Source organism: Chanodichthys erythropterus, chromosome 8 (genome assembly GCF_024489055.1).
Source record: "Chanodichthys erythropterus isolate Z2021 chromosome 8, ASM2448905v1, whole genome shotgun sequence".
NCBI lineage: Eukaryota > Metazoa > Chordata > Actinopteri > Cypriniformes > Xenocyprididae > Chanodichthys > Chanodichthys erythropterus.
Window position 1 is genome coordinate 1,216,047 of NC_090228.1, and position 27,969 is coordinate 1,244,015.

A 27,969-nucleotide genomic window follows, 5' to 3' on the forward strand; every position below is an offset into this window, starting at 1 on the left:
ACATTTTATTAAAGGGTTAGTTCACCCAAAAATTAAAATTCTGTCATTAATTACTGACCCTCATGTCGTTCCACACCCATAACGACTTATATAGTGATGGCCGATTTCAAAACACCAAAGTCACGTGATTTCAGCGGTTTGACAGGCGATCCGAATCATGATTCGACACGCTGATTCATAACGATCCGAAGCTTCCTGAAGCAGTGTTTTGAAATCGGCCATCACTATATAAATCGATATTTTGTTTAAAACGACATGAGGGTGAGTAATAAATGACATTATTCTCATTTTTGGGTGAACTAACCCTTTAATTAACACTTTATCACGTATAAGAAATTATGATAATCATTAAGATTTCGAGAGAGGCATTTGAAGGTTGCAGACGTCATCGAGGCGGTCACATTTAAGAAAAGTAAGAAAGAAATTACAGTGTTACATACAGTATTTTTACACGAGGAATAACAGTCAATTTTATTACAGTTACTTTTCTTAAATAAGACACCCTTGATGACATATATAAAGCCTCCGAAATGAGAAGCAGCTATATAATATGCACATTGGGACGCAGGGTTAGTGTTTCACAAAAATAAAATGTTGATTGGACAAACTTCTTCATCCATGTGCTTTCTAATATGATTCAGCAAACCTACAGGCCTAACTCCAACTGGTCTGTCAGTCTATATAAAAACATCAAGTCAAAGCATGTTCCCACAGACGTGTCTGACGATTCTTTTCATTCGTTTCCCTCAACCATCTCGACTCATTAAAGTACTCAAACGCCAAAGTCTAACCGTGGGTGTGGAGGGCTGGAGGCCTCATGCATTAATAATTCAGCGTGTGTTTGTCAGACTGCAGCAGTTGCACAACAGTCGACCTACCTGTCGTGTTCTCTAGATCCACCTGTTCCTCCAACAGCGCGACCAATGGACCCTCACAGGTGACCCTGCGACCCTCTCAGGTGTGAGATTGGGTTGAATTGTGTCGATTCCGTCCGTAAGGATCTTCAGGATCAGCACTGCTGGATCATGGTAAGCTGGCACGTTTCTCATTGTTTACACACTTGACTGAATCGCTTCATCGAGTGTGAATCCGTCTGAACACGTCTGTACGTGAACATTAAAGGTGTGGGTGTGACGTTCTTGCAGGTAAATAATTAGCGCAGACGTTTGCGCTTTCTCTTTCTTTACTCGAGAACTCCAAGATCAGATGATTCATCTCAAACTCTGTGAGTCTTTCTGTATTTATCTTAATGATTCATTCTTATAAGGGGTTTGAGAACGGATGGATTTGGCCTAATTATCTTTATTATCATGCTTAGAAAAACTAACATATCCATAAGAACCAATCAGTCTGCTGAAACATGCAACGTTAAAAACGTTCTAGGAACGTTTTCTCTAGGTTTTGTAACCAATTGTTAGAAGGTTGCAGGTAAAGAGAACCGAACGCTGGTTAGCCTATTTAAATACTGTATATTTTAAGTTTTTAAAGATTGTAAAAACAATGTTTACAAAGATAAATGACTGGGTTTGAAAACTCGCGTGATAATGCTTTCAAAGAAACATATTTATTTATGTTTTAAATAAGCTTATAATACAAATACAATACAACATGTGCTGAAATGACAGCAGCTGTAAGCAACTGACTTTGGGAGGATGGAAACCTGAATGTTCTCTTGTTCATTGTGTTGGACTGGGTTCATCTGATCCTCTGAAACCCAATCCAGCTCTGCCTCCTTCTTCGTGCCCTCCGTCTCCCCGCGCGCGCGTCACGGCAGCGCAGTAATAATTAACCACCCCCTGAAGCGTTCTTTTATTGATCCGGACTTTCATTCCGACGGATTCGGTTTTATCGATCTGGATTCATTGAGCCGCAGGGCTGGATCATTTCACGACTCTCGCTGGCGGGACGAAAGACGCGCTTCTCTGGGTGTTTCGCGCGCCACCGATCCGGACAGTAAGTTTCTCTAGAGATCTGATGAACTTCAGCAGAATGACTGTCTGAGATTCTACTGAATGACATTCAGTAATGAATATAAAAACTTCCCCCGTTTCTTTGTTATTCATATTTTTCTCTGTTTTTATTATTTTTTCCAAATCCTAAAAGTGTGTTGGTTAACAATAAACGTTTTCACTGACGTTCCCATTAATGTTCTCTGTTTTTAAATGGTTTTGCAAATGTTAAGGGAACATTCCATTTTATGTAAACATAAGGTTATTTTTGAATACACAACAAGTAGTAACATTTAAAAACGTTACACGACGTCCAACTGAAACATTTCAGAAAAAAAATGTTTTTTTGTTCTTACGTTTTGAGAACATTATTAAAGACAAGATAACTTTCTATGCTCATAACGTTGAGAGAATCTTGCCAGAACGTTTCCTTCGAGCTGTTAAAGGATTAGTTCACTTTCAAATTAAAATTTCCTGATAATTTACTCACCTCCATGTCATCCAAGATGTTCATGTCTTTCTTTCTTCAGTCGAAAAGAAATGAAGGTTTTTGATGAAAACATTCCAGGATTTTTCTCCACATAGTGGACTTCACTGGACTCCAAATGATTGAAGGTCAAAATCAGTTTCAGTGCAGCTTCGAAGAGCTCTACATGATCCCAGACGAGGAATAAGAGTCTTATCTAGAGAAACCATCGCTCATTTTCTAAAAAAAAAAAAAAAAAAATTAAAAATTGTTTACATTTTAACCATATATGCTCATCTTGAACTAGCTCTCTTCTTCTTCTCTATTAGAATTCCAGCAGTGAGACACTGCTAAGTGTATTACTGCCCTCCACAGGTCAAAGTTTGAACTAAATTGTCATATACAATATGCTAGTGCAAGTATATAACAATTAGTTCAAACTTTGACCTGTGGAGGGCAGTAATACGCTTTCTAATAGAGAAGAAGAAGAGAGCTAGTTCAAGATGAGCATATATGGTTAAAATGTATAAAATGTTTAATTTTTTTTTTTAGAAAATGAGCAATGGTTTCTCTAGATGAGACTCTTATTCCTCATCTGGGATCATGTAGAGCTCTTTGAAGCTGCACTGAAACTGTAATTTTGACCTTCTGGAGGCCAGTGAAGTCCACTATATGGAGAAAAATCCTGGAATGTTTTCATCAAAAACCTTAATTTCTTTTCGACTGAAGAGAGAAGGACATGGACATTATCAGGAAATTTTAATTTGAAAGTGAACTAATCCTTTAAGTGTTCTCTCAGACTGACTACTTTCTACAGACAGAAAAAAAATCTCTGGCACACTTTGTTTTAGTTTATTAGACAAAAAGTAATTCAAAGAATCCATACTAAATACAAAATACTAGTTATTTCTGCTGTATAACCATCGGGTCTCCTTCAAAAATGATTATTTAGAGGAGAGACTTTGAACGAGCGAAATTTAATCGGATGCTGCAACGGTCGTGATATGACGTCACGGTCTACAGGGTCTTTTTTATAAACATAAATTCAACATATATTAGTACATTCAAAATGTAAAAATATACAATCTACTCAAATTTACTGCGAGATATTTTCTGAATTTAATAGAGGGTATATGCATTGACTGATCCAGTAATCCATGGATATTTGACATGCATCCAGGAATCGTGTTTCCAGACATTTATTTCGTCGAAATCGGGCACAAATAAATGTCTGGAAACACGATTCCTGGATGCATGTCAAATATCCATGGATTACTGGATATTACAAACTGAATTATATATAGTGGGGTTTTCTAATGGAAATTCCCACCCAAAATAAAGGGGCGGGGCCTGGTTGAGTTAGTTAGTAGGGGCGGGACATTTTCCAAACATTTTCCTAACCCTACACTCAATGATGTTTTTATTATAAATAAAGTTTAGAATTACATAATCATATTTCTACTCCAATTCATGTTTTTGAAATATAAACATTTAAATCGCGGCTGTCATAACTAATTTATTCAAACATGCACTGAATATTGAAGAACATTATAATGAATATGTAACGGTGCATAGCTATATTTATCTTTCTAGAGTTCACTTTTCTAGCTGACTAATGAGTTTATGGTCACTGAATGTGTTTTTCTGAGGTAAATGTGACGTCATGTGACATTGAAGCTGTTTTATTAACGTCTTTCCGAGGTTAAAACACTGATTGAGCGATTACACGAGACATGATACGGATTTCAGTAAGTTGTACTGTATATTTTAACATACCTTCAGATGTTCATGTTTATTTCGCTGTAACTGGTATTAAAGCGGAGGAGAGGATGATCACATGCTTCTCTTTAACTGAGGCACTAAAGCGATCCGTCACGCCACATTAAACAGCGCCAAAACCGTATTTATTTTTTGCATCTCATAATAAGATGGACGTCATTTGAAATCTGAGACTTTGCTTCATATCAAAAGTAACAAAGATTATTGCGATTTATTGGATGGGAGGAGCTACATATTCTGCTCATTCATCAACTGAAAACAGACTAGACTAATCGATTCTTGCGATTTAAGAATCGATATCGGTTCATAAAAATGAGAATCGATTAAAATCGAGAAATCAATATTTTTTTACCCAGCCCTACTCTTGACTAATCACAACACACTGCTCCAGCTGACCAATCAGAGCACATTGTGCTTTTCAGAAGGAGGGGCTTCATAGAGACAGGAACTAAACAGAGCGATACTGACAGACTGGGAAATGTGGAGCTGCAACAATGAAGAATATGAGGAAAATAATGAACATTTAAGCATGAAAACCTGCTCTAGTAGAGCCCAAAAACACAATCAGGTCCTCTTTAAACCTTGTGCATTTTTCATGTGTTTGTGTTTGTAGGCTGAGAGTCCTCAGGAGCGCAGCCCAGGGGTGTTCAGTCGCATCGGGAGCTGGCTGTCGTGGGGTTGGGGCAGCCCGGTGCTGAGCGGAGATGAGCCCACCTCAGAGACACAGCGAGAGGAGGCGTCTGACGAGGACCACAGAGAAACCAGCCTCCCAACTGCTGGTGCACATGAGACAGACAGTCCTGCAGTAGGTGAAACCGTTCCAGCAGAGAAAAGCCCTTCCCTGAGGCGGAATGCCAAACATCTGATAAGCTTCCGTGGAGGGGGAGACGGGACGGGGGAGAGGACAGGAGGTGCACAGAAAGCCCAGGTGTGCCTGGAGAAAACAAGTGAAAACAGAAGCAAACGTAGTCAGTCGTTTGAGAGCCACAGAAGGAGATCATCACCTGACATCTCTGATCAAGATAAGACAGAGAAAATGGGACGGAGGAGATCTGGAAGAAGGAGGCGGAGCTCTCATGGAGATTTGGGCGGGTCTCAAACTAAATCACCAACCAATACTCATCCTGATAGTCCTGCAGCAACCAGTTTGGCCACTAGCCCACAGACGGCATGTGCTGACTCAGTTTTTGAGGAGGCGGAAAACAGCGCTCTGGAATGCTCCGGAGCAGAAGAGCCGAACTCAGGTAGCCGTGAGGATGTCGTCCGAGCAGAATGGGTGGAAGCGCACCTGAGCGAGGACGCAGCTGATTCACCGATTTCTCCAGATCCGCCCGTCCACGCCACGCTGGCCTTCGTCGCCGATTCAGACATGGACGAGGAACCTGTGGTGAGGCTCACAGAGAGCGCTGAATCCAAACGCAGGAGTCTCAAAGTGTCTCACAGTGAGAAGATCTTTGCTAAAAAGGTGGTGGTCACCTCAGAGGACCCAAATGAAGATCATCATGAGAAGTTTAAAATCACTACAGATCCCAAACGGCCGAGATCTGATGAGAGAGTGAGGTAAATTTACCTGTTTAACCTGTTTGTAGCTAATCTGCTAACAATAACTACGTAATATACTTTTGAAAGACAGATTCTTTTTGTTTATTTGATCTGTGAACAATTTAAAATGCTTAAAGTTTAACTGAACGTGGGAAATCTTTCTTAGAGATAATCAGGATAAAACACCATGCGTCATGTTGTGAAATATGTGCTCTTGCTAGGTGATTATTATCAGTCATTCCTCTGGGCTGTAAACTCATCATACACTAAAACCTGTTGGTTAATGTTCCTGACCTTGTTCCAAGAGCTCGCTGCATTTGAAAAGAGGCATTATCATAACAAATAAGTGCTTACATACATAGTCAGATGCCAGTTTTTCTAGATGTCAGCTTTGTATACATTAACAACTCCCAAAAAAATAGTTCACCTAAAAATAAATTACTCACCTACACGTCTTTGGCTGAAAACAAGAGAAAAGTTCAATCAAGATGTGCGTTTTTTTTCATTCAGAGAAAGTGATCAGTGATTTTTAATTTCAAGCACCAAAAAGTAAAAAATCACTACACAAAAAAATCACAGCAACAGTCCATGTGTCTCCTGATAGTCATAGTTTTGAGTGAGGAACAAAAAGCCAATTATGATACCATTTATTCCACATTTACTGTTATTTACTAATAACTCTCTGCAAATCTCATCCTCACGCAAAGCTTTACACTTGAATATAACACAAGAGTCATATGCATGAATTTCATTATACTTTTTTGATGCTTTTTGGAGCAAACTCATTCACTTTCAAAGTAGGGAAAAGTTGAACTCAAGTCATTAGAGTGAGAAATGAACTATGCCTTGAGGATTATCTTAATTTTCTGTGCAACTGAGTTGCAGCACAAGTGTAAGTCACTTTCTATTTAAGCGAAAATGCAAATGTGCTGAAGAAAGGGAGTCATGCAGTCTCTTAATGGATTTGTGGTTTACTTCAAAGAGATGAACAGAGGAGGAGAAATGAGAAAGAATAGCTAAAGAGAGAGAATGAGGAAAGACAGAACGAGTCAACAACTAATGAAGGGAGTGGATGCTATTATGAATAAAGTGAACATGATAGAGATGCCAAAAGCACTTTTTTATCCTTTTGACCTTTATTGTTTGTTATTTTACAGATGTCCAGAGGACAGAGTGGACGGCACTAATGTGAAGTCCGGTCATCAAAAGGGCCGAATCGCAGACAAGATCAGTCTGTTTGAAAGAGGAGCGAACAAAGCTGCTAGTAGCTCCACAAGCCTGCATCATCTGGATATTTCTCCAGCTCGAAATGTGGCTAATCGTCTCACAGAACATGCTGGAAGGCGGCCCAGTTCTGCACCTCCGAAGCAAACGGTTAAAGAGAGGGCGATGAATTTCACTGCAGGACAGAGGGGAGATGAGAAGTTAACATTGTCGTCTGGAGTGTCTAGTCATACATTGAAGGAAGGACATTCAAAAACAGCAGGTCGTCAACAAGCAGCATCTTGTTCTGGAAGTTTTGAAAAATCTAACAGTGGAGAACTCAAACCCGTAGATCAAACAGACTCCAAATCCCACAATGCAACACAAAGAAAACCTGCATTGTCAGAGAGCATAAGCGACTCGAACATTGGGAATAAAGAGTTGGATTCTGTCCCGACAGTTTCATCTCCTACTGACGAGACCCCGCAGGTGAAATCGCCAAACCGGACAAGCTCACGATCTAAAAAACGACGAAGCAAAGATACGGCTCAACCGCTCAGCCCCACCAGCAAGAACAAACAAGAAACGGGTCAAGGTAAACAGGAAGTCAAGCACAACACAGCACCTGATATTGATCTGAAACCTCTTGTAGATGCAGAAGACGTTTGCATGGACCAGTCTTTGAAAAGCACTTCTGGTGAGGAAGTCTCAAGCAAAAAGACTAAATTTCCTCGGAAGTTGGAGAAAGCAGCAGATATAATGCAAAGCACGGAGACAACATCAAACACTGACTCAAAGAGGTCACAAAAGGCTCCACATATGGACTCAAAAGGTCTCAAAGAAATGAAAAGCGTGGATGAGAAGGAGAGAGAGAATACGAGTTACTTTGAAGCACAGATAGTGACCACTGCTTCCAAGGCATCCAGCTCCCAAACTGAGAACAGCTCAAATGAAGTGAAGATAGAACGGACAGGCATTGACTCAGAGCAACAGAAAAACAGCAACAAAAAGCAGCCTGTTCAAGAGAGCTCAGAAGGAGAGCAGGGAGAAGGGTGGAAGAACAGAGACACGATTGTAAACACATTGTTTGGAGAGTCAGGGAAACTAGATCCATCTGTGACAAAAGAAGAGAAACCACCATCCCCAGAGGACCTGAAAGCGGCCAACTCTAAAGACTCCTTTGAGCCAGCCAATAGCAGCACTGCATCCTCTAGGAAAGATGCCATGCGGAACAGAGAGAGTGAGACGGATATGTTGGTCTTACCTGAGAAAGACACCACTAGGTGTGTGCATAAAGCGAAAAATACCCCTGAAAATGACCCAAAATCAGACGAGACACAAAGACCATCAAAGCCAAGCCATAAGAGTAAAGAAAAAGACTGTTTGGCTGAGATAACCAATCAGAGCAAGAAAAAGTGCAATGTGACAGAAGCAAGCGAACAACTGAAAACTACGGAGACACACAAACACAGTAATGAAGTCAACACATCAAAGCAAAATAAAGAAGGAGAAACTACAACTAAACCAGGTAAATCAAAGGACACTTCAGCTGTAAAGCCCAATGACGGCAGACAGGAAGACACAACAATTACTCAGAATACCTCTACTGAATTGTACGATCAGACTAAAGAAAAAGATGCTTCTACAAGTAGGGCACTTGCAACGCCAAACCCTGCATTGGTAAAAAAACAAAATGATGAAATGGACACCATAATTTCACCTCAGATTCCACCTACAGAAGGAGGCGGTCCCAAAAGAGGTGGACCACCTCCAAAGAGCCAATCAGAGAACCGAGAAGAACAAAAGACACAGACAGCGTCCAGTAAAACAGATTTACAACAGCGACAACAAAAGCCAGGCACTGAAACTACAGACGGAGGCACAAACAAAACAAAGAGTAAAGTCACTAGCACAGAAATTACATCCATAGTAAATGGAGACATAAACTCTGTGGAGACAGAAGAAAAAATACCTAGCTCTAGCCATGAAAATACTTTTCCTGTAATACCACCCAATAATGAGAATCTATCTCTGCGCTCAGCGAAAAAGAAGCCCACTTCGTTGTCATCCACATCAAATGAAGCATCTACCGAACACTCTGGCCAGGCCAGTGAAAAGATTACCTCTAAACCAGCCTCAACAAATGAGACAGCCTCCAGTTTACCAGCCTCGAATGATGACAAGAACACAACTTGTGAAATTAACTCAACTATTTTAGACTCAGCTAATGAAAAGACTACGCCTCCACCAGCATCAACCAATGAGACAATCTCCCCTTTACCTGCCTCAACTAATGAGAAGACTATGCCTCCACCAGCATCAACCATTGAGACAACCTCACCTTTGCCTGCGTCAACTAATGAAAAGACTACGCCACCACAAGCCTCAACCAATGAGACAATCTCCCCTTTACCTGCCTCAACTAATGAGAAGACTATGCCTCCACCAGCATCAACCATTGAGACAACCTCACCTTTGCCTGCGTCAACTAATGAAATGACTACGCCACCAGCAGCATCAACCATTGAGACAATCTCACCTTTACCTGCCTCAACTAATGAAATGACTACGCCTCCACCAGCATCAACCATTGAGACAATCTCTGCTTCATTAGGCTCCAGTGATGACATGAAGAAACCTCCACCAGCCTCAACTAATGAAAATAAAACAACTCCATCAGATTCGATCAATGAAATAACCACACCTCAAAAAGCCACACCTCCCCCAGCCTCAACTAATGAGGTAATATCCAGTTTACCCGCCACAACTAATATAAAGATAACACCTCCATCAGACTCAGCTAACAGAAAGACAAGTGATGAAACGACTACGCATTCACTAGCATCAACTAATGAAAAGATCACACATTCACCAGACTCATCTAATGAAAAGGCAAAGCCTCCACCAGCCTCAACTAATGAGACAACCTCCACATTGCTCGCCCAAACTAATGAAAACACCACGCCCCCAACGGCATCAGCTAATGAAAAGGCCACACCTCTACCAGCATCAACCATTGAAATAACCTCCACATTATTAGGCTCAACAAATGAAAAGACCACACCTTCTCCATCATCAACCGATAAATCTACCTCCACTTTAGGCTCAGGTGAATACAAGACCACACCTCCATTAGTCTTAACTGATGAAACAGCTAAATATCCACTAGATTCAAGTAATGAAGAGACTACAGCCTCAACTAATGAGACAATCTCCAGGTTGCTCGTCCAAACTAATGAAAACACCATGCCTCCAACAGCATCAGCTAATGAAAAGGCCACGCTTCTGCCAGCCTCAACCAATGAGACAACCTCGACTTTACCAGCCTCAAGTCATAAAAAGACCACCTCTACCAAATCTTCAACTAAAGAACACGCTCCACCTCCAGCCAAATCCGATTCACCATTCTCCAAAGATAAGACTACTAAAAATGAGAGGACATCGCCGCCACCACCACCACCACCACCAGCATCCTCCTTCCCACTAACCTCTACCAGTGGAGAGAATATAACTCCACTTCCTTCATCCAAAGAAAAGACAGTATCACCACCAGAATATAACAATGGGAAGACCCCACCTTCACCAGCATCAGTCAAGGAAAAGACCTTGCCTCCTCATGCCTCAACCATAGAGAAGATTTCCCACACATTGCCATCAGCCAGTGAGAAATCCCCATCTCCCTCCAGCAAATCTACAGATCCAGCCACAAGGAAAAAGGAATTTGCCCCCAAACCCTTCCACCTTCCACAAATCCCCTCTGCACCTGGAAGCTCCTCCCTCAACAGGGACTCTCCATCTAGCTGGCTTGATGTGGATTACCAGCGTCCTAAAAGGAAGAAGCAGTTGATTTCAGAACCAAAATCTAAGCTCAACACATCTGTGAGTGAGACTAACCTGGACACATCAGGAGAATTCGACCCAGATGACTTCGTTGCAAATGTGAAAAGGCTAGCAATGCCGTTCAATCTTCCCCAACGCAAACACAACCAACATCGCCTTCAAGCCCCTCCGTTTGTCCTGCCTGCCATCAGAGAGGACCGGTTTGAGAAACCCTTTGATCCGGAGGAGTTCCAGCATGGCTTGAGGAAAAGGAGGGAATTCATTTTGGATCTGGATACTAGTTCAATATCCAAGAGTCAAGACACAGAGGCCGAGAAGGAGAACACCAAACCTAAGTGGACAAAACCGGAGCGTGAGAGCATCCTCACTAGGTCCTTGATCTTCCAGAGAGCAAAGAAGAAGTCTGAAACGGATGAGGGAGAAAAAAAGGAGTTGTCAGATGTAAGTTCAACAGAACCACTGAAAACAAGGTCTCGTTTGGAGAGGTGCTCCATTGTCAGCGCTCTACGCAGCCCCAGCAAATTGAGACGCATGGAGTTTTTAAGCCCCACTGAGTGTCCTTCAGATGGGCTGTTCTCACCCAGCGATGCTCCTGGGTCTACATCACCTCCACAATCTCAGCTGGTACCAACTGCAAAATCACCCGAACAGATCATGCTAGGGGAAGTCCTAGCAAAGAATGATGGCCGCTCTACCCCGTCTGGTTCGGGGACACCTGACCTCAAAACAACTTCAAGAAAGCAAACAGTCACTATGGTTATAGACACTAATGCACCTCCCAGCGATACCCAGGCTTGTTCTCAGGTTGTTCTAAAACCTACTAAGGAAGATGGACCTACTTCATTAGACCCCCAGGCCACAATGTTAACAGACACTAATTCTCCTCCTACACCTAGTTGTACCCAGTCTGGTTCCCAGGTTGTTCTAAAACACACCAAGGACGATAGACCTACCATGACGCCTGACCTCAAAATACCAAGAGACCCCACAGTTACTATGTTAACAGACACTAATGCACTTTTACATCCCAGTGGTACCCAGAATACTTCCCAGGTTGTTCTAAAACCTACCAAGGATGATGGACTTACCCCGAAACCTGACCAGAAAACAACTTCAGCAGACCCTACAGTCACTAAAGTACCACCACTTCTCAGCAATATCCAGACTGGATCTGATGTTGTTCTGAAACCTGATGGACCAACACTAATGCCTGACCTGAAAACAACTACAGTAGACCCCACTGCCACAATGGTAACAGACGCTAGTGCTCCTCCACCGCTTCCTTCCTTTGAAGACATCAAGTTACCTAGTATCCTGGAGAAATTTCTTCCAAAGGAGCCTGAAGCCACTCGATCATCAAATAAGATCGACCCAATGGTCAGCCATCCCTCATTTATTCATTCATCCCACTGACCACAGCAACGACACACATTCATATGTTCATATACCCAGCTAGTGTTTCTCATAGTGTTGTTTATAGTGTAAAATATGTCACATATTTCAGTGTTTGTGTGTATTTGGCTGATTAGGTGGCTAGAGAAAGTGCTTCCATACCTGGTCTAGTGGATCTGAATACGGCTGTTGACATAGCTGACAGGAAAACCCAAGAAGTTACGATTCCACCTGCACCTCAAGTTTCAGCAGCTCAAATCCTTCAGAGGGAAATCCCAAATGTATGTGTCCATCACCATTGTGTATTTTCTTTGTAAATCCCAGAAATGTATTTGTTCATAGCTGCAATCGCTCTGAAGAACTGCATGTTATTCATGCATGTCCATATTTGTACATGACAACATGAGAAATTTGAACTTTTAACTTGTTCTATTGGGACATAATTGGATCTTATTTTTGATTGTTTGTCAAAAGAATTACTTGCATTACTCTCCTAACCACAAACTGCAATGGTGTTTTATCTTTCAGATTCCAACTGCTCGTGGAATCCATCGGCGTCCTGCAAAGGTTTGCCAACATTTCAAACTTGTCACCCAACAGACATTTTTAGTTATTAGAAGCTGCCTTCCTTGTTCTGTTTGCACAAGTGTCGAGTTTTTGGAATTTCATTTATGCTTTAAATATGTCGACAAAGTACATCAACTGTAACTTGTTGTACCAGTCGGGCAATAATTCTAAGTGCCCCCATACAGAGAATTACTCTGATTTATATAGTCCATAAATGGGATGATTAAATGCATCTTGTGTCTGATTGAGCATGTTGTTGGCATTATTTTACATGTTGTTAGCATGATTTAACATGTTGTTAGCATGATTTAGCACATTTCTAGCATGTTTTATCATGTTGTCAGCATGATTAGCATATTGATACCATGTTGCTACCATGAATTAGCATCTTGCATGATTTAACACATTGTTACCATTGTTAGCATGTTGCTAGCATGATTTAACACATTAACATGTTTTATCATGTTGCTATCATTTTGTTAACATGATTTAACATGTTGCTAGCATTATTAGCCTGTTGATAACATGTTGCTATCATGAATTAGCATCTTGCTACTATGAATTAGCATGTTGCATGATTTAACACATTGTTAGCATTATTAGCATGTTTGCTAGCATGATTTAACATGTTTTATCATGTTGCTATCATTTTGTTAACATGATTTAACATTTTTCTAGCATTATTAGCCTGTTGATAACATGTTGCTATCATTAATTAACATCTTGCTACTATGAATTAGCATGTTGCATGATTTAACACATTGTTAACATTTTTTATCATGTTGTTAGCATGATTAGCATTTTTGCTAGCATTATTTAACACATTGCTAAGATGCTTTATCATGTTGATAGCATGATTAACATGTTGTTGCCATGTTGGCAACATGATTTAACACATTGCTAGCATATTTTATCATGTTTTGCTAGCATGATTAGCATGTTGATAACATGCCGCTACCATGAATTAGCATGTTGCATGATTAGCATGTTGCTACCATGAATTAGCATGTTGCATGATTTAACACATTGTTAGCATGTTTTAGTATGTTGTTAGCATTATTAGCATATTGTTAGCATGATTTAACAAATTGTTAACATGTTTTATCACATTGATAGCATGATTAACACGTTGTTGCCATGTGGCTAACATGAATTAACATGTTACCAGCATGATTTTGCATGTTGTTAGCATGGTTTAAAAGATTGCTAAAACTTTTTTAGCATTTTGTTATGTTTTACCTCAAAGCTAGCATGACTTATCATGTTTTTAACACATTGCTAACATATGTTAACGTGTTGTTAACATGATTTACTAATAGGATTTAACACATTACTAGATTATATGTTTCTTGTGTCCGTCAGATTGTGATATTTGAGCACCATCAGTTCAACGGTCAGTCCTTTGAGTTCTACAGGGATCAACCTGATGCTACACAAATGCAGCTGTCCAGTGTGATATCTGTGAAAGTGGTCAGAGGATGGTAAGCAGCCAATACGCACATCTATGGAGATCATGATGATTTAGATTTAATGGTGAACTTTGGCCTATTGCAGTTGGATACTGTATGAGAAACCAGGATTTGAGGGACGATGCATCGCTCTGGAAGAGGAACGTGTTGTCGAACTGCCCAATCAATGGGCAGAAGAGGGTGAAGAAACATCTGCCCCTATCGTCATTGGCTCGATCCGCCTGGCTGTCAGAGTAAGTGACCTCAAGAGTATCTTCTTTAAAAACGTTCTGAATCGTCAATAGTAACTGGAGTGACTGCTGTGATTTCCTGAATGTGTATGCAGGACTACACTCCTCCCCGGATAGAGCTGTTCACCGAGCCAACAGGCATGGGCAGAAGCTCTGAGTATGAGGATGTCACTGAGGAAGTGGGCAGTTTCGGCCTTCCTCAGAACACCGGCTCTATCAAAGTCCACAGTGGTCTGTAAGTTCACAAACACGCCCTGCTTAGACCTTGAACGTTCACTGGGGGGGTGTTTGGACACTGTTGTTGGGTGTGTGTGGTCAAGTTGACATGCACATCTTTACTAAGAAATGTGATTCACTTTCTGATTTGAATAACTGGGCAACAGCTTGTTTGTGATGCTTGTTAAAGTAAAAGAAAACCAACCTCATATAGCAGCATGCTAAAAATCACCCAAGGCAACCCTGCCATGATTTGGCTCTGATTTTCTTTAGAAAGTGAAAATATGCGTGAGTTGAAAGACTGGCAGTGTTGTGGAAGGTCGCTCTGAAAACATAATCACGAGAGTCCTGATGATTCATGTGTGTGTTATGCTTTATGAGGGTGTTTGAGTCAGAGGCATTAGTCACACAGCACCATATAAACATCATCAGAAGCCATATAATCCACCTCTTAGACTGTAGGAAAAACTTTATTCTGTTGGTTTTAATAAGAAGAGGGGAATAATCTGCTAAACTAGATGAGTAACGTTTGTGAACAAACTTTGATGTTGGCTTGGCAAAGCCCTGTATGAGAGTTTGAAATAATACATGTTGCTAGCATGTTATTGGCATGATTTAACATGCTATCGTGTCCAAATCTTTTATATGTCTTGTGTGTGTGTGTGTATGATAAACTTGAGAACATTGAGAATTACAAAGAAACAGAGATGTTTACAATAGAAAAAGGGAATTCTCAGGAAAAGAGCAGAATGACAGGTGAAAGTTATGGAATGTGAGCTGGAATAGAAAGAGAAAATGAAAGGCTGGAGGTGCATGTTGCCAACCAGCACTTCAAAAATGATTTTCAGCAGCAACGAGTGTTCAGATCAACCACCATAGCAACAATAATCAGTCATATTTGCAGTACTTAATGATATTTGTTAATTGTCAATTAAAATACCATTCATTAGGTAACAGAGATTTGGGGGAAATGGTCATGAACAGCTAAAGTTTGCATGATCCAGATTTTACTGGACGTCATGGTGCTCTGCAATTGGCCAGTTGATGATTGACAGGTGTGGTTTCTCGTCTGCAGGTGGTTGGTTTACAGTGATCCAGGTTTCCAGGGTCTGCTGGCAGTGCTGGAGACCGGAGAATATCCGTTTCCCGAGGACTGGGGTTTCCCAATTGTGGGCTCTTTGAGGCCCCTGCGCATGGTACGCGTCACACGCTGGCGTTTTTCACACATCTCCAGTCTCCATGCTGCCTGTCAACTCACATGTGCTTGTTTCACAGGGCCTTCCGAAAGTAGAGAACCCGGCTGCAGTGAAGGTGTGTTGGACATTCAGTGTCTTCAGTATCTCCTCAAGGGTTACGGTGATAGTGACCCTTCATCTTTCGGTCTCTTTCAGGCGGTGCTGTATGAGAAGGCCGGTCTGGAGGGCCGCTGTGTGGAGGTACATGGAGACGTGTTTTCCTTCGGCAGGACCGAAACAGACCCGGACGATCACGGATTGAACTGTGTGGAATCACTAAAGATCCTCGGAGGCCTGTGAGTCCTGAAAAAGGATTTTCTTACACTTTCCAGTACAAATAGTTAATAGTTATACAAAGTCATTTTGTTGGCTGTCAGAGTAAGCGACCTCAAGAGTTTTAACACGTTGTTAGCATGTTTTGCTAGCATGATCAGCATGTTGCTACCATGATTTAACACATTCCTAGCATTATTTAGCACATTGATAGCATGTTTTTATCATTTTAGCATTATTAGCTTGTTGCTACCATGAATTAACACATTGTTAACATGTTTTTAGCATGTTGTTACCATGATTAACGTGAATTACAATGTTGTTTCCATGATTTAACACATTGCTAGCATTATTTAGCACATTGATAGCATGTTTTTATCATGTTAGCATTATAAGCTTGTTGCTACCATGAATTAACATGTTGGTAGCATGATTTAACACATTGTTAGCATGTTTGCAAACATGATTAGCATGTTGTTAGCTTGAGTCAACACATGGTTAACATGATTTAACACATTGTTAATATGTTTTTAGCATTTCGTTATCACGATTAACATGAATTACCATGTTGCTTCCATTATTTAACACATCACTAGCATTGTTAGCACGTTGATAGCATGTTTTTATCATGTTAGCATGATTAGCATGTTGTTAACATGATTTAACACATTGTTAACAAGTTTTAGCATGTTGTTAACATGATTAACATGTTCCTAGCTTGAATTAGCATTTTGTTAGCATGATTTAACTCATTACTAACATGTTTTAACATGCTGCTACCATGATTTAACAGATTGCTAGCATTATTTAGCACATTGATAGCATGTTTTTATCATTTTAGCATTATTAGCTTGTTGCTACCATGAATTAACACATTGTTAACATGTTTTTAGCATGTTGTTACCATGATTAACGTGAATTACAATGTTGTTTCCATGATTTAACACATTGCTAGCATTATTTAGCACATTGATAGCATGTTTTTATCATGTTAGCATTATAAGCTTGTTGCTACCATGAATTAACATGTTGGTAGCATGATTTAACACATTGTTAGCATGTTTGCAAACATGATTAGCATGTTGTTAGCTTGAGTCAACACATGGTTAACATGATTTAACACATTGTTAATATGTTTTTAGCATTTCGTTATCATGATTAACATGAATTACCATGTTGCTTCCATTATTTAACACATGGCTACCATTGTTAGCACGTTGATAGCATGTTTTTATCATGTTAGCATGATTAGCATGTTGTTAACATGATTTAACACATTGTTAACAAGTTTTAGCATGTTGTTAACATGATTAACATGTTCCTAGCTTGAATTAGCATTTTGTTAGCATTATTTAACTCATTACTAACATGTTTTAACATGCTGCTACCATGATTTAGCACATTGCTAGCATGTTATTAACATGATTTGCATTTTGCTACCATGAATTAGCATTTTGTTAGCATGATTTAACATGTTGTTGTTGCATGTTGTTAAAATGATTAGCATGTTACTAGCTTGAATTAACACATCGGTACCATGATTTAAAACATTAACATGTTTTAGCACATTGCTAGCATTTTAACACGTTTCTAGCATGTTTTATCATTTTGTTATCATGATTAGTATGTTGCTACATGAATTAGCATGTTGCTGGCTTTATTTAACACATTATTAGCAAGTTTTACCATGTTTGCTAACATGATTAGCATGTTTCTAGCTTCAATTAGCATGGTTAGGTTAGTTAACAAAATGCTAAAACATGCTAGCAATGTGGTTACCATGTTAACATGTTGCCTCCATGATTTAGCACATAACTAGCATAATTTAACATATTGCTAGGATGCTGTTAGCATTATTTACCATAAATCTAGTATGAATATGCATGTTGCTAGCATGATTTAACATGTTAACATTATTTATCATGTTTTTAACATGTTGATAACATGATTTACCATTGCTAATATGATTAAACACATTGCTACCAAGTTTTAACACATTTCTAGCATGATTTAACACATTGTTAACATGAATTAGCATGTTGCTAGCATTATTTAAGATAATGCCTCTATCATTTTTTACATTTTAGTATTATTTTTCACGTTGTTAGAATGTTGCTAACAAGATTTAACATTTTGTTAATATGATTTAGCATGTTAGCATTTGTTATCATTATTTACTGTAAATCTAGCATGAATTAGCATGTTGCTAATATGATTTAACACATTGCTACCAAGTTTTAGCACATTTCTAGCAAGATTTAGCGTGTTTAACACATCGTTAGCATGTTGCTAGTATGTTTTATCATGTTGTCCTAGGATAGTCGGTAAGCTTTTCCAGTGATAAACAGCTTAAATACTCTAAAAGAGCCTTGAGCCCCTCAATGAAATTTTGATTGTCAGTTTAACAGCTTTAAACAGCTTCAGTCCGTCAGAACAGTCTGAAGGTCATTTCTCTTCTCCAGTAAATGTTTCTTGATTCATGAATGTTTAGATGTTTGTGACAGAAACGCTGAGGAAGAACATCATTTCTTGCGCTCTGCATCTGCTCTGGTAATGAATGCTTTACCTGTCTCAGGTGGGTTGGATACGAGCGCGAGGGTTTCGACGGGCAGCAGTTCATCCTGGAGGAAGGAGAGTATGTAGACTGGAGAGACTGGGGCGGGACGGGGCAGAAGCTGCTCTCTCTGCGGCCCGTCCTCATGGTGAGTCTCATCTACAGGGTTATTATCCTTAACTAAACTATTAAAGTGGGCTTTTTCTAATATTCCCTTTCATGTGGCGTGTAATAGAGCTGATTGTGAACGCCATCGTTACTGTTCGTATCAGAGCTGAGATTCAGATATGATAATGAGTGTTTGGATTCTGACCAATCAGAGCAGAGCAGCTCTCAGAAAGGCGGAGTTTAGAAAGACTGAATCTCCGAACGATTCAGTTTCAGACACTGAGAGAAAAGAGCTGATGCTGCAGTGGATATTATGAGAAAATTAAAGTGTTTTTTGACCTTGGATGAATGTGAACCTGTTGTAGGAGACGAGAAACAACATTGAGACTTTAAAATATACTTAAATAGCATAATAGAGGCACTTTAAAAACATTTCTGTTAATTGAAATAAAGCTGAAATATAAATACTTAAACTAAATGAAAATTGTATATGTTGCCTTGGCAATAAACTGAAATAAATTTAAGTTGAAGCACTAAAATTATTAAACTTAAAACTGAAATACAAATAAATTAAACCTAAATATTGGTATTAATGACTAAAGCATATGACAAACTAAAAGTAAAAGCTAATTCCAAATATAATAAAACTATAAAATTAAATTAATTAAAATTTTACTCAGGGATTCCTAAACTTGAAGATATAAAGTCTTGTTTTCTGAAAAATGCATAAAAGTTAAGTGAATTTGTGCTTAAAACAAGAACAAATATCTGCCGATGAAGACAGAAAAATACTAACTTAATTATTTAATGATTATTTCTGTAAACAAGTTATTTGCTTCTCCAGTAAATGCATCTTGATTTAAGAACGTTTAGATATTTGTGCTGGAAAACAAGACAGGAACACTGAGGAAGAACGTCATGTTTTTTTAATACAAGTTTTATTAGTAAACAGCACAGATCCAAACGCGTTACGCATCCTCCATCGCATACCTGCCGTGTTTATGTGCTCCGGACGCACAATACCCGGAAATCCCAGCGCCAGAACCAGCGCCAAAAGCTTCACCTTTCTAATTTAAGACAGTCAAGAGAAGATCGTAAAAATGCTTTGAATTGGCTTGTTTTCCAGGATTTCTCTCCCCCTCATATGAAGATGTTCAGCGAGCTGGACTTTTCAGAGCGGGGCGTCAGTATCGACCTCCTGGATCCGCTGGAAAACGTGGCCAACACACACTACGGCCCGCAGACCGGCTCCATCGAGGTCCTGGCAGGAGTGTGAGTCTCTGATTTACAGTTTATTCAGCCAATAGAGAAGCTAGAAACATCAGTACACAAGTGTGCATGTCTCAAAAAGATGCATGCGATTATTTCCAGTCTCTTCACACACCTGTGCAGTTTAATGTGCGTAATTTCCCGCCAATGGCAGGTCATGTGACATGCAAACACACAAACGCCTCGGGCTGATATTCCTTCAGAGGAATGGAGGGCGTTAACAGATAAAGAGCAAATATGCAAATAATTTTCATTTGAAATGGGTGGACAGACAGAAAGAGAGTGTGAAGTTAGTGCAGCGCTTTCACAATCCGTGTGTGTGTGTGTGTGTGTGTGTGTGTGTGTTGTAGTTGGGTTGCGTTCGAGGAGCCCGGGCTCTGCGGTCAGCAGTATGTTCTGGAGAAAGGTCTGTACGGAAGCCCGGAGGATTGGGGCGCGTCTGACAGCCGAATCTCCTCTGCCATCCCAGTGACTCTGGTGAGAGCCGCTCTGTAATTACTGCACTAAACAAACGTCTGAGTGAAACAGGATAATCCACTATAACACACAGGGTGGGGCTTGAACTGATCCGTGAGGAATCGACTGGGTGGTGAGAAGCCTTTCGGTTTTGAAAGGTGGTTAAAAAACACGAGGGACTGATGATGAAAAGACACATTTCATTTCTTGATGAATCACTCACAACAAGAGCAGGAACATGTTTTAATTTCATGTTGACTTTGTGGATGAAATATAATGATCCAAGATCAGATATTAATCTTTGCTTTTACGTTTAATTGTGTTTCAGGAAAATCTAGAAAACTCCTGCCACTTCCAGGTTTGTACAGAAAAATTGAATTAAATTAATAATAATAATAATAATAACTATTATTAATAATAATAATAATAACAATAATAATTAATTATTATATTAATTAATTAATTAACTAACAATAATAGTAATTATTTTTATTATTACATTTTATTATAATTGTTATATTAATGATTAAATATTATAGATAATATTAAATTAATTTATTATTATTATTTGTCATTACTATTAATAATATTAAAATCATTAATGTTAAATTTAATAATAATAATTATATTATTGTTATAATTATATCATTAATTAATTATTATATCATATTATTTAATATTATTATTAATAATTATTGTTACATTTACTAATAATTATTATAATATTATTGTTATAATTATATTATAATTTTTATAAATTTATTTTTTATTTATTAATGTATTATTTATTTTATTATTATTGTTATTATATTAATAATATTATTATATTATAATATTAAAGTATTCTTAATTATGTTATTGTTATATATTAATGATTTATTGTTGTTATTATTATTAAATTAATGTATTATTATTAATCATTATTATTATCAATAATATTAAAAATATTATCAATTGTTGTTAAATATATTAATAATAATACAATTATTGTTATAATTATATTAATGATTAATTATTATTGTAATTGCTGTTATTATTATTATTATTATATTTTGTTTTAATTTATTATGGAGTGTAATCTTGTTTTTGTAACAGATCCAGCTGTTTTCTGAGCCTGGATTCAGTGGGACGTCTGTACTTCTGCAGGACTCATTACCCACAATGCCTGAAGGGTTCACCATGTGCTCCTGCAGGGTTTTTGCTGGAAGGTTAGATCTCTTCTCTCATCCGTCTGTCGGTCTGTCTGTGTTTTTCTGCCCTCATGTGAACATCTGTGTGTGTGTGTGTGTGTGTGTGTGTGTGTGTGTGTGTGTGTGTGTGTGTGTGTGTGTGTGTGTGTGTTGTAGCTGGCTGGCGTTCAGTCGTGAGTGTTTCTCTGGGCATCAGTGTGTTCTGGAGGAAGGAGTTTATCCAAATCTGAAGACGATGGGCTTCACTCAGCCCGACACATCAGTGCTGTCCATCCAACCCGCCGGACACGTGAGTCTCTGAATATTTTACTTAAAGAGGTTCAATTCTGCTGTTTTCACATCTTCATCTGTCTTCAGTGTGTAATGTTGCTGTTTGAGCCTGAAAGATCTCTGCAAAGCTCCAGTTCTTCTCTATATCAGTGTTCCTGAAACGCCTCCATCTTGAGTTTCCTTCACAATATTCCTCATTTAAATAATTCATGTGCAGAATAAAACGTATTGAAACTGGTGGTTATGGTAAGGGGCGGGGCATTTCCCAAACACCAATCACAACACACTGCTCCGGCCGACCAATCAGAGCACATTGTGCTTTTCAGAAGGAGGGGCTTCATAGAGACAGGAACTAAACAGAGCGTTACTGACAGACTGGGAAGAGAGGAGCTGCAATAATGGAGAATATGAGGAGAATAATCAACATTCAGTCTAGTAGAGCACAAAAACAACATCAAGAGCAGAATAGGTCCTCTTTGATATTTGCACACCTCGAGTAACACTGATTCCTCTTCTGTCAGGAGTTCTCTCTGCCGTCTATCGTTCTGTTCGAGCGTTCGGGACTCAAAGGAAGGAGAACTTTACTGAAGTCCAGCTCTGTGAACCTGCAGCTCACGGACAGCTGTACCAGAGTCTCGTCCATACTGGTGGAGGGCGGCATGTGAGACACACACACACACACACACACACTCACACACACACATTACATTTTTGGTTTCACTTCAGAAACACTGAGACTCCTTCATTCTGTCTAGCAGTTTCTGAACACGTGTGTTTGCGTTTCTCCGCTCACACTCGTTATGTTTACCGGTTTCCATGAACACAGTCATTGCAGTGTTTATATACTTTCAGAGCTGCAGGACGAACAGGAAACGTGTCAGTCTGTAAGAGTGGAAAGACTTCAGCGGTCTGTTACATTCAACACAGTCGTGTGAAACTTTCTCTCCTACATCTCTGCGTAAAACCTACATTACTAGTGAACAATTATAAAGTGTCACATTGAATTAAACGTTACATAAGATCCAGTACTAGATATTTGTGCATTATAATGTGTATTATTAGTGTTTTGTGCATTTAGTTTCACAACATGTTAATGTCAAGCTCAAATATCCACTTTTGCATTTATCCCTTATAAGGTCTTTTTAGGTCTTTTTTCTCTTTGTCCAAATGACATGAAACTTTGTACAGTTGTTACACTTTCTAGATCTATAAATAAACAATAATTGGAGCGATATCTTGTTTTTATGTTAGTGTGGGAAAAAAAGTCACTCTCAGGGTCTGTGGGGTCAACGGGCAACAAAATGTAATTTTGTAACAAAATAATTGTTTTTTAAAAAACAAATGTAATTTAACTCTGTTTATTAATGTTTTTACTTCATATTTGTGCAGTTTTTGGAGGATTTATCATATCTTTTAAATTTATATAAATAAATATTTTTAAAAATAGGTTTTTATACAAAAACAGCTTTTTATGTAAAATTCACTTTATAAAAGACCCACATTTGTAACTTTCATTCATGGGGATCACATGATAATTTGACATGGTTTAGTGTGAGATTTTTGCCCATCTTTTGGAAAATGCAGTTTTAAAAGTAAAAAATGATCACTTTATCCAGCAGATGCTGCAGAGCTCCACTATTTGCTGTTTGACTGACTGAAAGACTCTTTTCACAAGTATTTTCAGCTGGATTCATGTCTAAATATTACGAAATCATAATTATAACAATAAAAATTACTTTTTGTCAAAGTTTAGTATTTTTATGTACTGAAAAAAAAAAGTTTTTCAAAAATGTTTTTGAGGATTAATTTTGTCCATTTTCTAAGTGGAGTCTCATCATAATGTACCAATACTGAAAAAATGTTTTTTTTTTTTTTTTTATTACAAAAAATGCAAAACTTTGTCAAAACATAGCTTTTATTGTCATAATTGTGATTTGATAATATTTAGACATGAATCCAGCTGAAAATACTTGTGAAAAGAGTCTTTCAGTCAGTCAAACAGCAAATAGTGGAGCTCTGCTGCCATCTGCTGGATAAAGTGATCATTTTTTACTTTTAAAACTGCATTTTCCAAAAGATGGGCAAAAATCTCACACTAAACCATGTCAAATTATCCATGTGATCCCCATGAATGAAAGTTAGAAATCTGGGTCTTTTATAAAGTCAATTTTGTATAAAATGTATTTATATAAACTTAAAAAATATGATAAATCCTCCAAAAACTGCACAAATGTGGAGTAAAAACATTAATAAACAGAGTAAAATTACATTTTGTTACCTGGGGTCTGTGGAGACCCCAAAGAGCCTGAGTGTGACTCCCAAACGAAGACCGCACAAGGGTTAAGACTTAGATGTCAGGCTCCCAATACAAACATTCCCACAATTGGCGAATTCTTTCCATGAAAGAGCATCTGAGGAAGTATATTTAGCCTGAACTGACCACAAACTCCAAACAAACGGAGTGTGAGCATAGAGACGGGCTCACAGAGTGTGTGAGATCCAGAACACCACCCGTTGAGTGTGTGTGTGTGTGTGTGTGTTGATTGACAGGTGGGTTCTGTACGAGGCCAGTAACTTCAGAGGGTCTCAGTTCCTGCTGAAGCCTGGCGCCATTCCCGATTGGGCCAAACTCTCCTCCTGGCTTCGAATCGGATCGCTCCGGCCACTCATGCAGGTGAGAGGCTCCGCCCACTGCAGCGATGAAGCACTAGGGGGCGGGACTATCGAAGCGTCTGCATGACATAACACACAGTTTGTATTTCTCCCATCAGAAACAAACGCTTTTCCGTTTGCGGAACGAAGAGGCGGGGCTACTGATGTCTGTCATCGGGTCACTCGATGACATCAAACTAATGCGTATCCAGGTGAGCGAGGAGACGGACGGACCGGATCAGATCTGGGCCTATCAGGACGGTCGCTTGCACTGCAAGGTATACTAGTATATTAATCTATGATATTAGTTATTATGTTAGTGCTGTTGAAGATGACTGTGTGTGTGTGTGTGTGTGTGTGTGTGTGTGTGTGTGTCAGTGGCTGCTGGACTGCTGTGTGGATGTGGGTTCTGGTGTTCTGATGCCCGGCGCTCGAGCCGTTCTGTCTTCAGAGCCCGAAAAACCTCAGCAGCTCTGGAACATCACGAGCGACGGGATCATACGGAGTAATGCCGCACCAAACCTCGTCCTGGAGGTCAAAGGTCAGTGGACGGAATACTTCCAATGGCTGAAGATATCAAGAAAAATACATCAAAATGAAGAGAGTCAAATAATCTTGTTTTCCATTTGAATTAATTGACTTAATTTGCAGATATTTCTCACATTTCACTTCATTTTAATGTATTTTTTTTAGATCTTCAGCCATTTTGCTTCTCCAGTAAATATATCTTGATTTAAAAATGTTTAGATTTTTTTTTCCCTGGAAAACAAAGCTAAAATAATAAATACGGTGTTATTTTAGTTTTAATATATTAGAATGAGCTTTTATATTTTTAGTTTTCATGTTAATTTTAGTCATTTCGTTGTGTGCTTCTGTCATTTTATTAGTTTTTAATTTCAGTTTTAGTGTTTATTTATTTCCAGTTAATAATTTAAAAGTGCTTAAACTTAAACTTATTTCAGTTCATTGCCAAGGCAACATTTCTAATTTTCTTTTTTTCAACTAATATTTGCATTTCAGCTTCATTTCATTTATCAAAACCTGTTCCACAAAGACTTCCATTGAAAGATCGTTAATGTAAACACCTTTGTTTTTACATGAATGAGCAAGTATTTTCTGTTGTAATCAGGTTTAAGTAGTTTTAACCCGGAACATTCCTTTAACGGAGACACAGTGTAATTTATGGCATTAACTCATTAACCGATCTGTGTCGCTTCCTTAAACGACTCTGTGGGGAAAAACTCGTGAGTTTAGTCTGCTGGAAGTGATTACTCTTAATATAGTAGTCCAATAAATCCACATGATTTATGCTAACCTCAAAAATGTGGCAGTTTAATTCATTTACAGGTGAATAGATGAGTGTGTAGCGCCACCTGGTGGATTCACACAGAAACGTTTGATATTTACATGCAACAGATGCTCTTATTCTTACAAAAAGAGCTTGAGCTTCACACGTGATCAACAGATGACAGGCGGTTCGGAAAGTGTTAAACAATGAGAGAAACTATAAATGATTAATCATTTAACAGGCTGAACCTCATGAATAAATGCCTGTCAGTATATATTTTGCAGAAAGAAAACAACTTGTAGTGCCATTATGATCGACAATTGTGTCATTTAAGCACTTAATGAGATATCATGACAAAAATCATAAGCTTTTTTTAAATAATTAAAATACGCTGCAAAACTTGAGTGTTTTTGTCAAATATCCAAACATATTTAAATCAAGATACATTTACTGGAGAAGCAAAATGACTGAAGATATTAAGACTTTCTCTCTCTACAGGAGGTCAGCAGTTTGACAAAAGACAGATTATTCTCAACGAATTCCACCCAAACAAAATGAATCAAAGATGGTCCCTGGAGATCCTCTGAGCTGATTCACCTCCATGCAGCTCCGTCGTGGGACCTACTGCTCTGTGGCAGAGCTGCACTGGGGGGACCAGCGTCCTGTGAGGCAGCTGCACCACAGGGACCATGAGTGATGGAAATATCATTCTCATCAGCGGATGGAATATGATCATATTCTACTGGACATTGTATTATTTTTATGAACTGTCGTCCAAGCTGCCTTTAACAAAAGCACATACTTGAACAATAATAATGTTTAGTTTTACTTTGTATCTGTATGAACATTTGCTTCTTTTCAGCTGTATAAAAACACGATGTGTGTTTATAAGTAAATGTTTGTTTTGTTAATTAGCTGCAGCTTTGTTCAAATCACTGAGACGTGTGATCGGTCTGTGCTGATTGGCCCGTGGGGATTCAGTCTTTGCTGATTGGCTGTCTGGGGGATTCGGGTGTTCTGTGTCCACTGGCATTGAAAAGCGGCCGCTGGTGATTCGCTCGTGTTTCACGGGCCTCTTGAAAACAGACGCTTGCTTCTCACAGTCAGCACTAATGTTCTTGCAAGGTTCTCTCGAAGTTATGAACAAACGTTCTTCCAGTAACATTAATATGTTCTCAAAATGTTAGCATAAAAACCTCATTCATTTAACATTTTTTTTTTCTGAAATGTTTTAGTTGGACATTTTTTAAATGTTTCTTCTTGTTTCAGAGAACGTTCAAAAGTAACGTTCCCATAATGTTTGAAGAACGATACAATGTTCCCTTAACATTCACATAACCAAGTAAAAACATTTTTAAAACATTTAAAAAACTGTACATGTTGAACATTCAGAAATTATTTAATGGTAATGTTAGGAAAACATTCTTAGAACATTTTTGTTAGCTGGTTCGGTGTGCACAGCTGATCCAAATCATATTTATTTGGATTTGTACGTGTGTCAAATGGAGCTCAAACACTCATAAGGGTTACTTCACCACTGGCAAAATGGGCTTTTAATAAAACTTCAGTCAGAAAAAGTTTAAATCGGCACTACCTGACGGGAAAACTGAGGAAAAAAGCTGTTGTCTTCCTTAAATAGGTAGAAAAACTTCAACACCCATAATGCACTGGGCATGTTGACTTCCAAGGCCACGCCCACCAGTCTGATATGCTGACCAGAATCAAATACAACATTGCTTTAGTAGGAAATACTTCTTAACAAACTTTTAGTCATAATAGTGTCGAATTGTATTGTTCCCGGGTGAGTAAACATTTAGCGGAAGTGAATTACTTTCAGTTTCCAGTTAAAGATCCAGCGCAGCGGCTAAAACTGCAAAGAACAACGTCAAAGAAAGTGTTCACTCGGCGGCCATATTTGCATCATCTCCGGGCAGCCATTTCAGGCATCCAAGACCAAGTCCTATCTATGTGAATGGGGGAATCCTGAAAAACTCAAAAACTGCTTTGCGAACTAACAATTA

The 27,969-nt window shown here is 38.8% G+C and overlaps 1 protein-coding gene across 1 annotated transcript; it reads left to right on the top strand.

Annotated features, from left to right (window-relative positions):
• Positions 1–519: 519 nt before the first annotated feature.
• Positions 520–27,124, top strand: crybg1b (crystallin beta-gamma domain containing 1b). The gene is made up of 22 exons (XM_067391334.1): positions 520–1,028; positions 4,808–5,754; positions 6,894–12,156; positions 12,309–12,452; positions 12,700–12,738; positions 14,101–14,219; positions 14,293–14,440; positions 14,533–14,672; positions 15,729–15,849; positions 15,929–15,964; positions 16,045–16,184; positions 18,737–18,863; positions 19,950–20,095; positions 20,443–20,569; positions 20,877–20,906; positions 21,644–21,756; positions 21,895–22,027; positions 22,530–22,669; positions 24,559–24,682; positions 24,780–24,938; positions 25,039–25,201; positions 26,447–27,124. The coding sequence occupies exons 1-22, from the start codon at positions 1,026–1,028 to the stop codon at positions 26,533–26,535; spliced, it is 8,451 nt and encodes a 2,816-aa protein (XP_067247435.1). The 5' UTR covers positions 520–1,025; the 3' UTR covers positions 26,536–27,124.
• The last annotated feature ends 845 nt before the right edge of the window (positions 27,125–27,969 follow it).

What these genes read in the sequence shown, in the direction of transcription:
- crybg1b (XM_067391334.1), top strand. An exon ending in CTAAAGATCCTCGGAGGCCT is followed by an intron (nt 16,185 to 18,736) that starts GTGAGTCCTGAA and finishes TACCTGTCTCAG; the next exon opens with GTGGGTTGGATACGAGCGCG. An exon ending in TGCAGGGTTTTTGCTGGAAG is followed by an intron (nt 21,757 to 21,894) that starts GTTAGATCTCTT and finishes TGTGTGTTGTAG; the next exon opens with CTGGCTGGCGTTCAGTCGTG.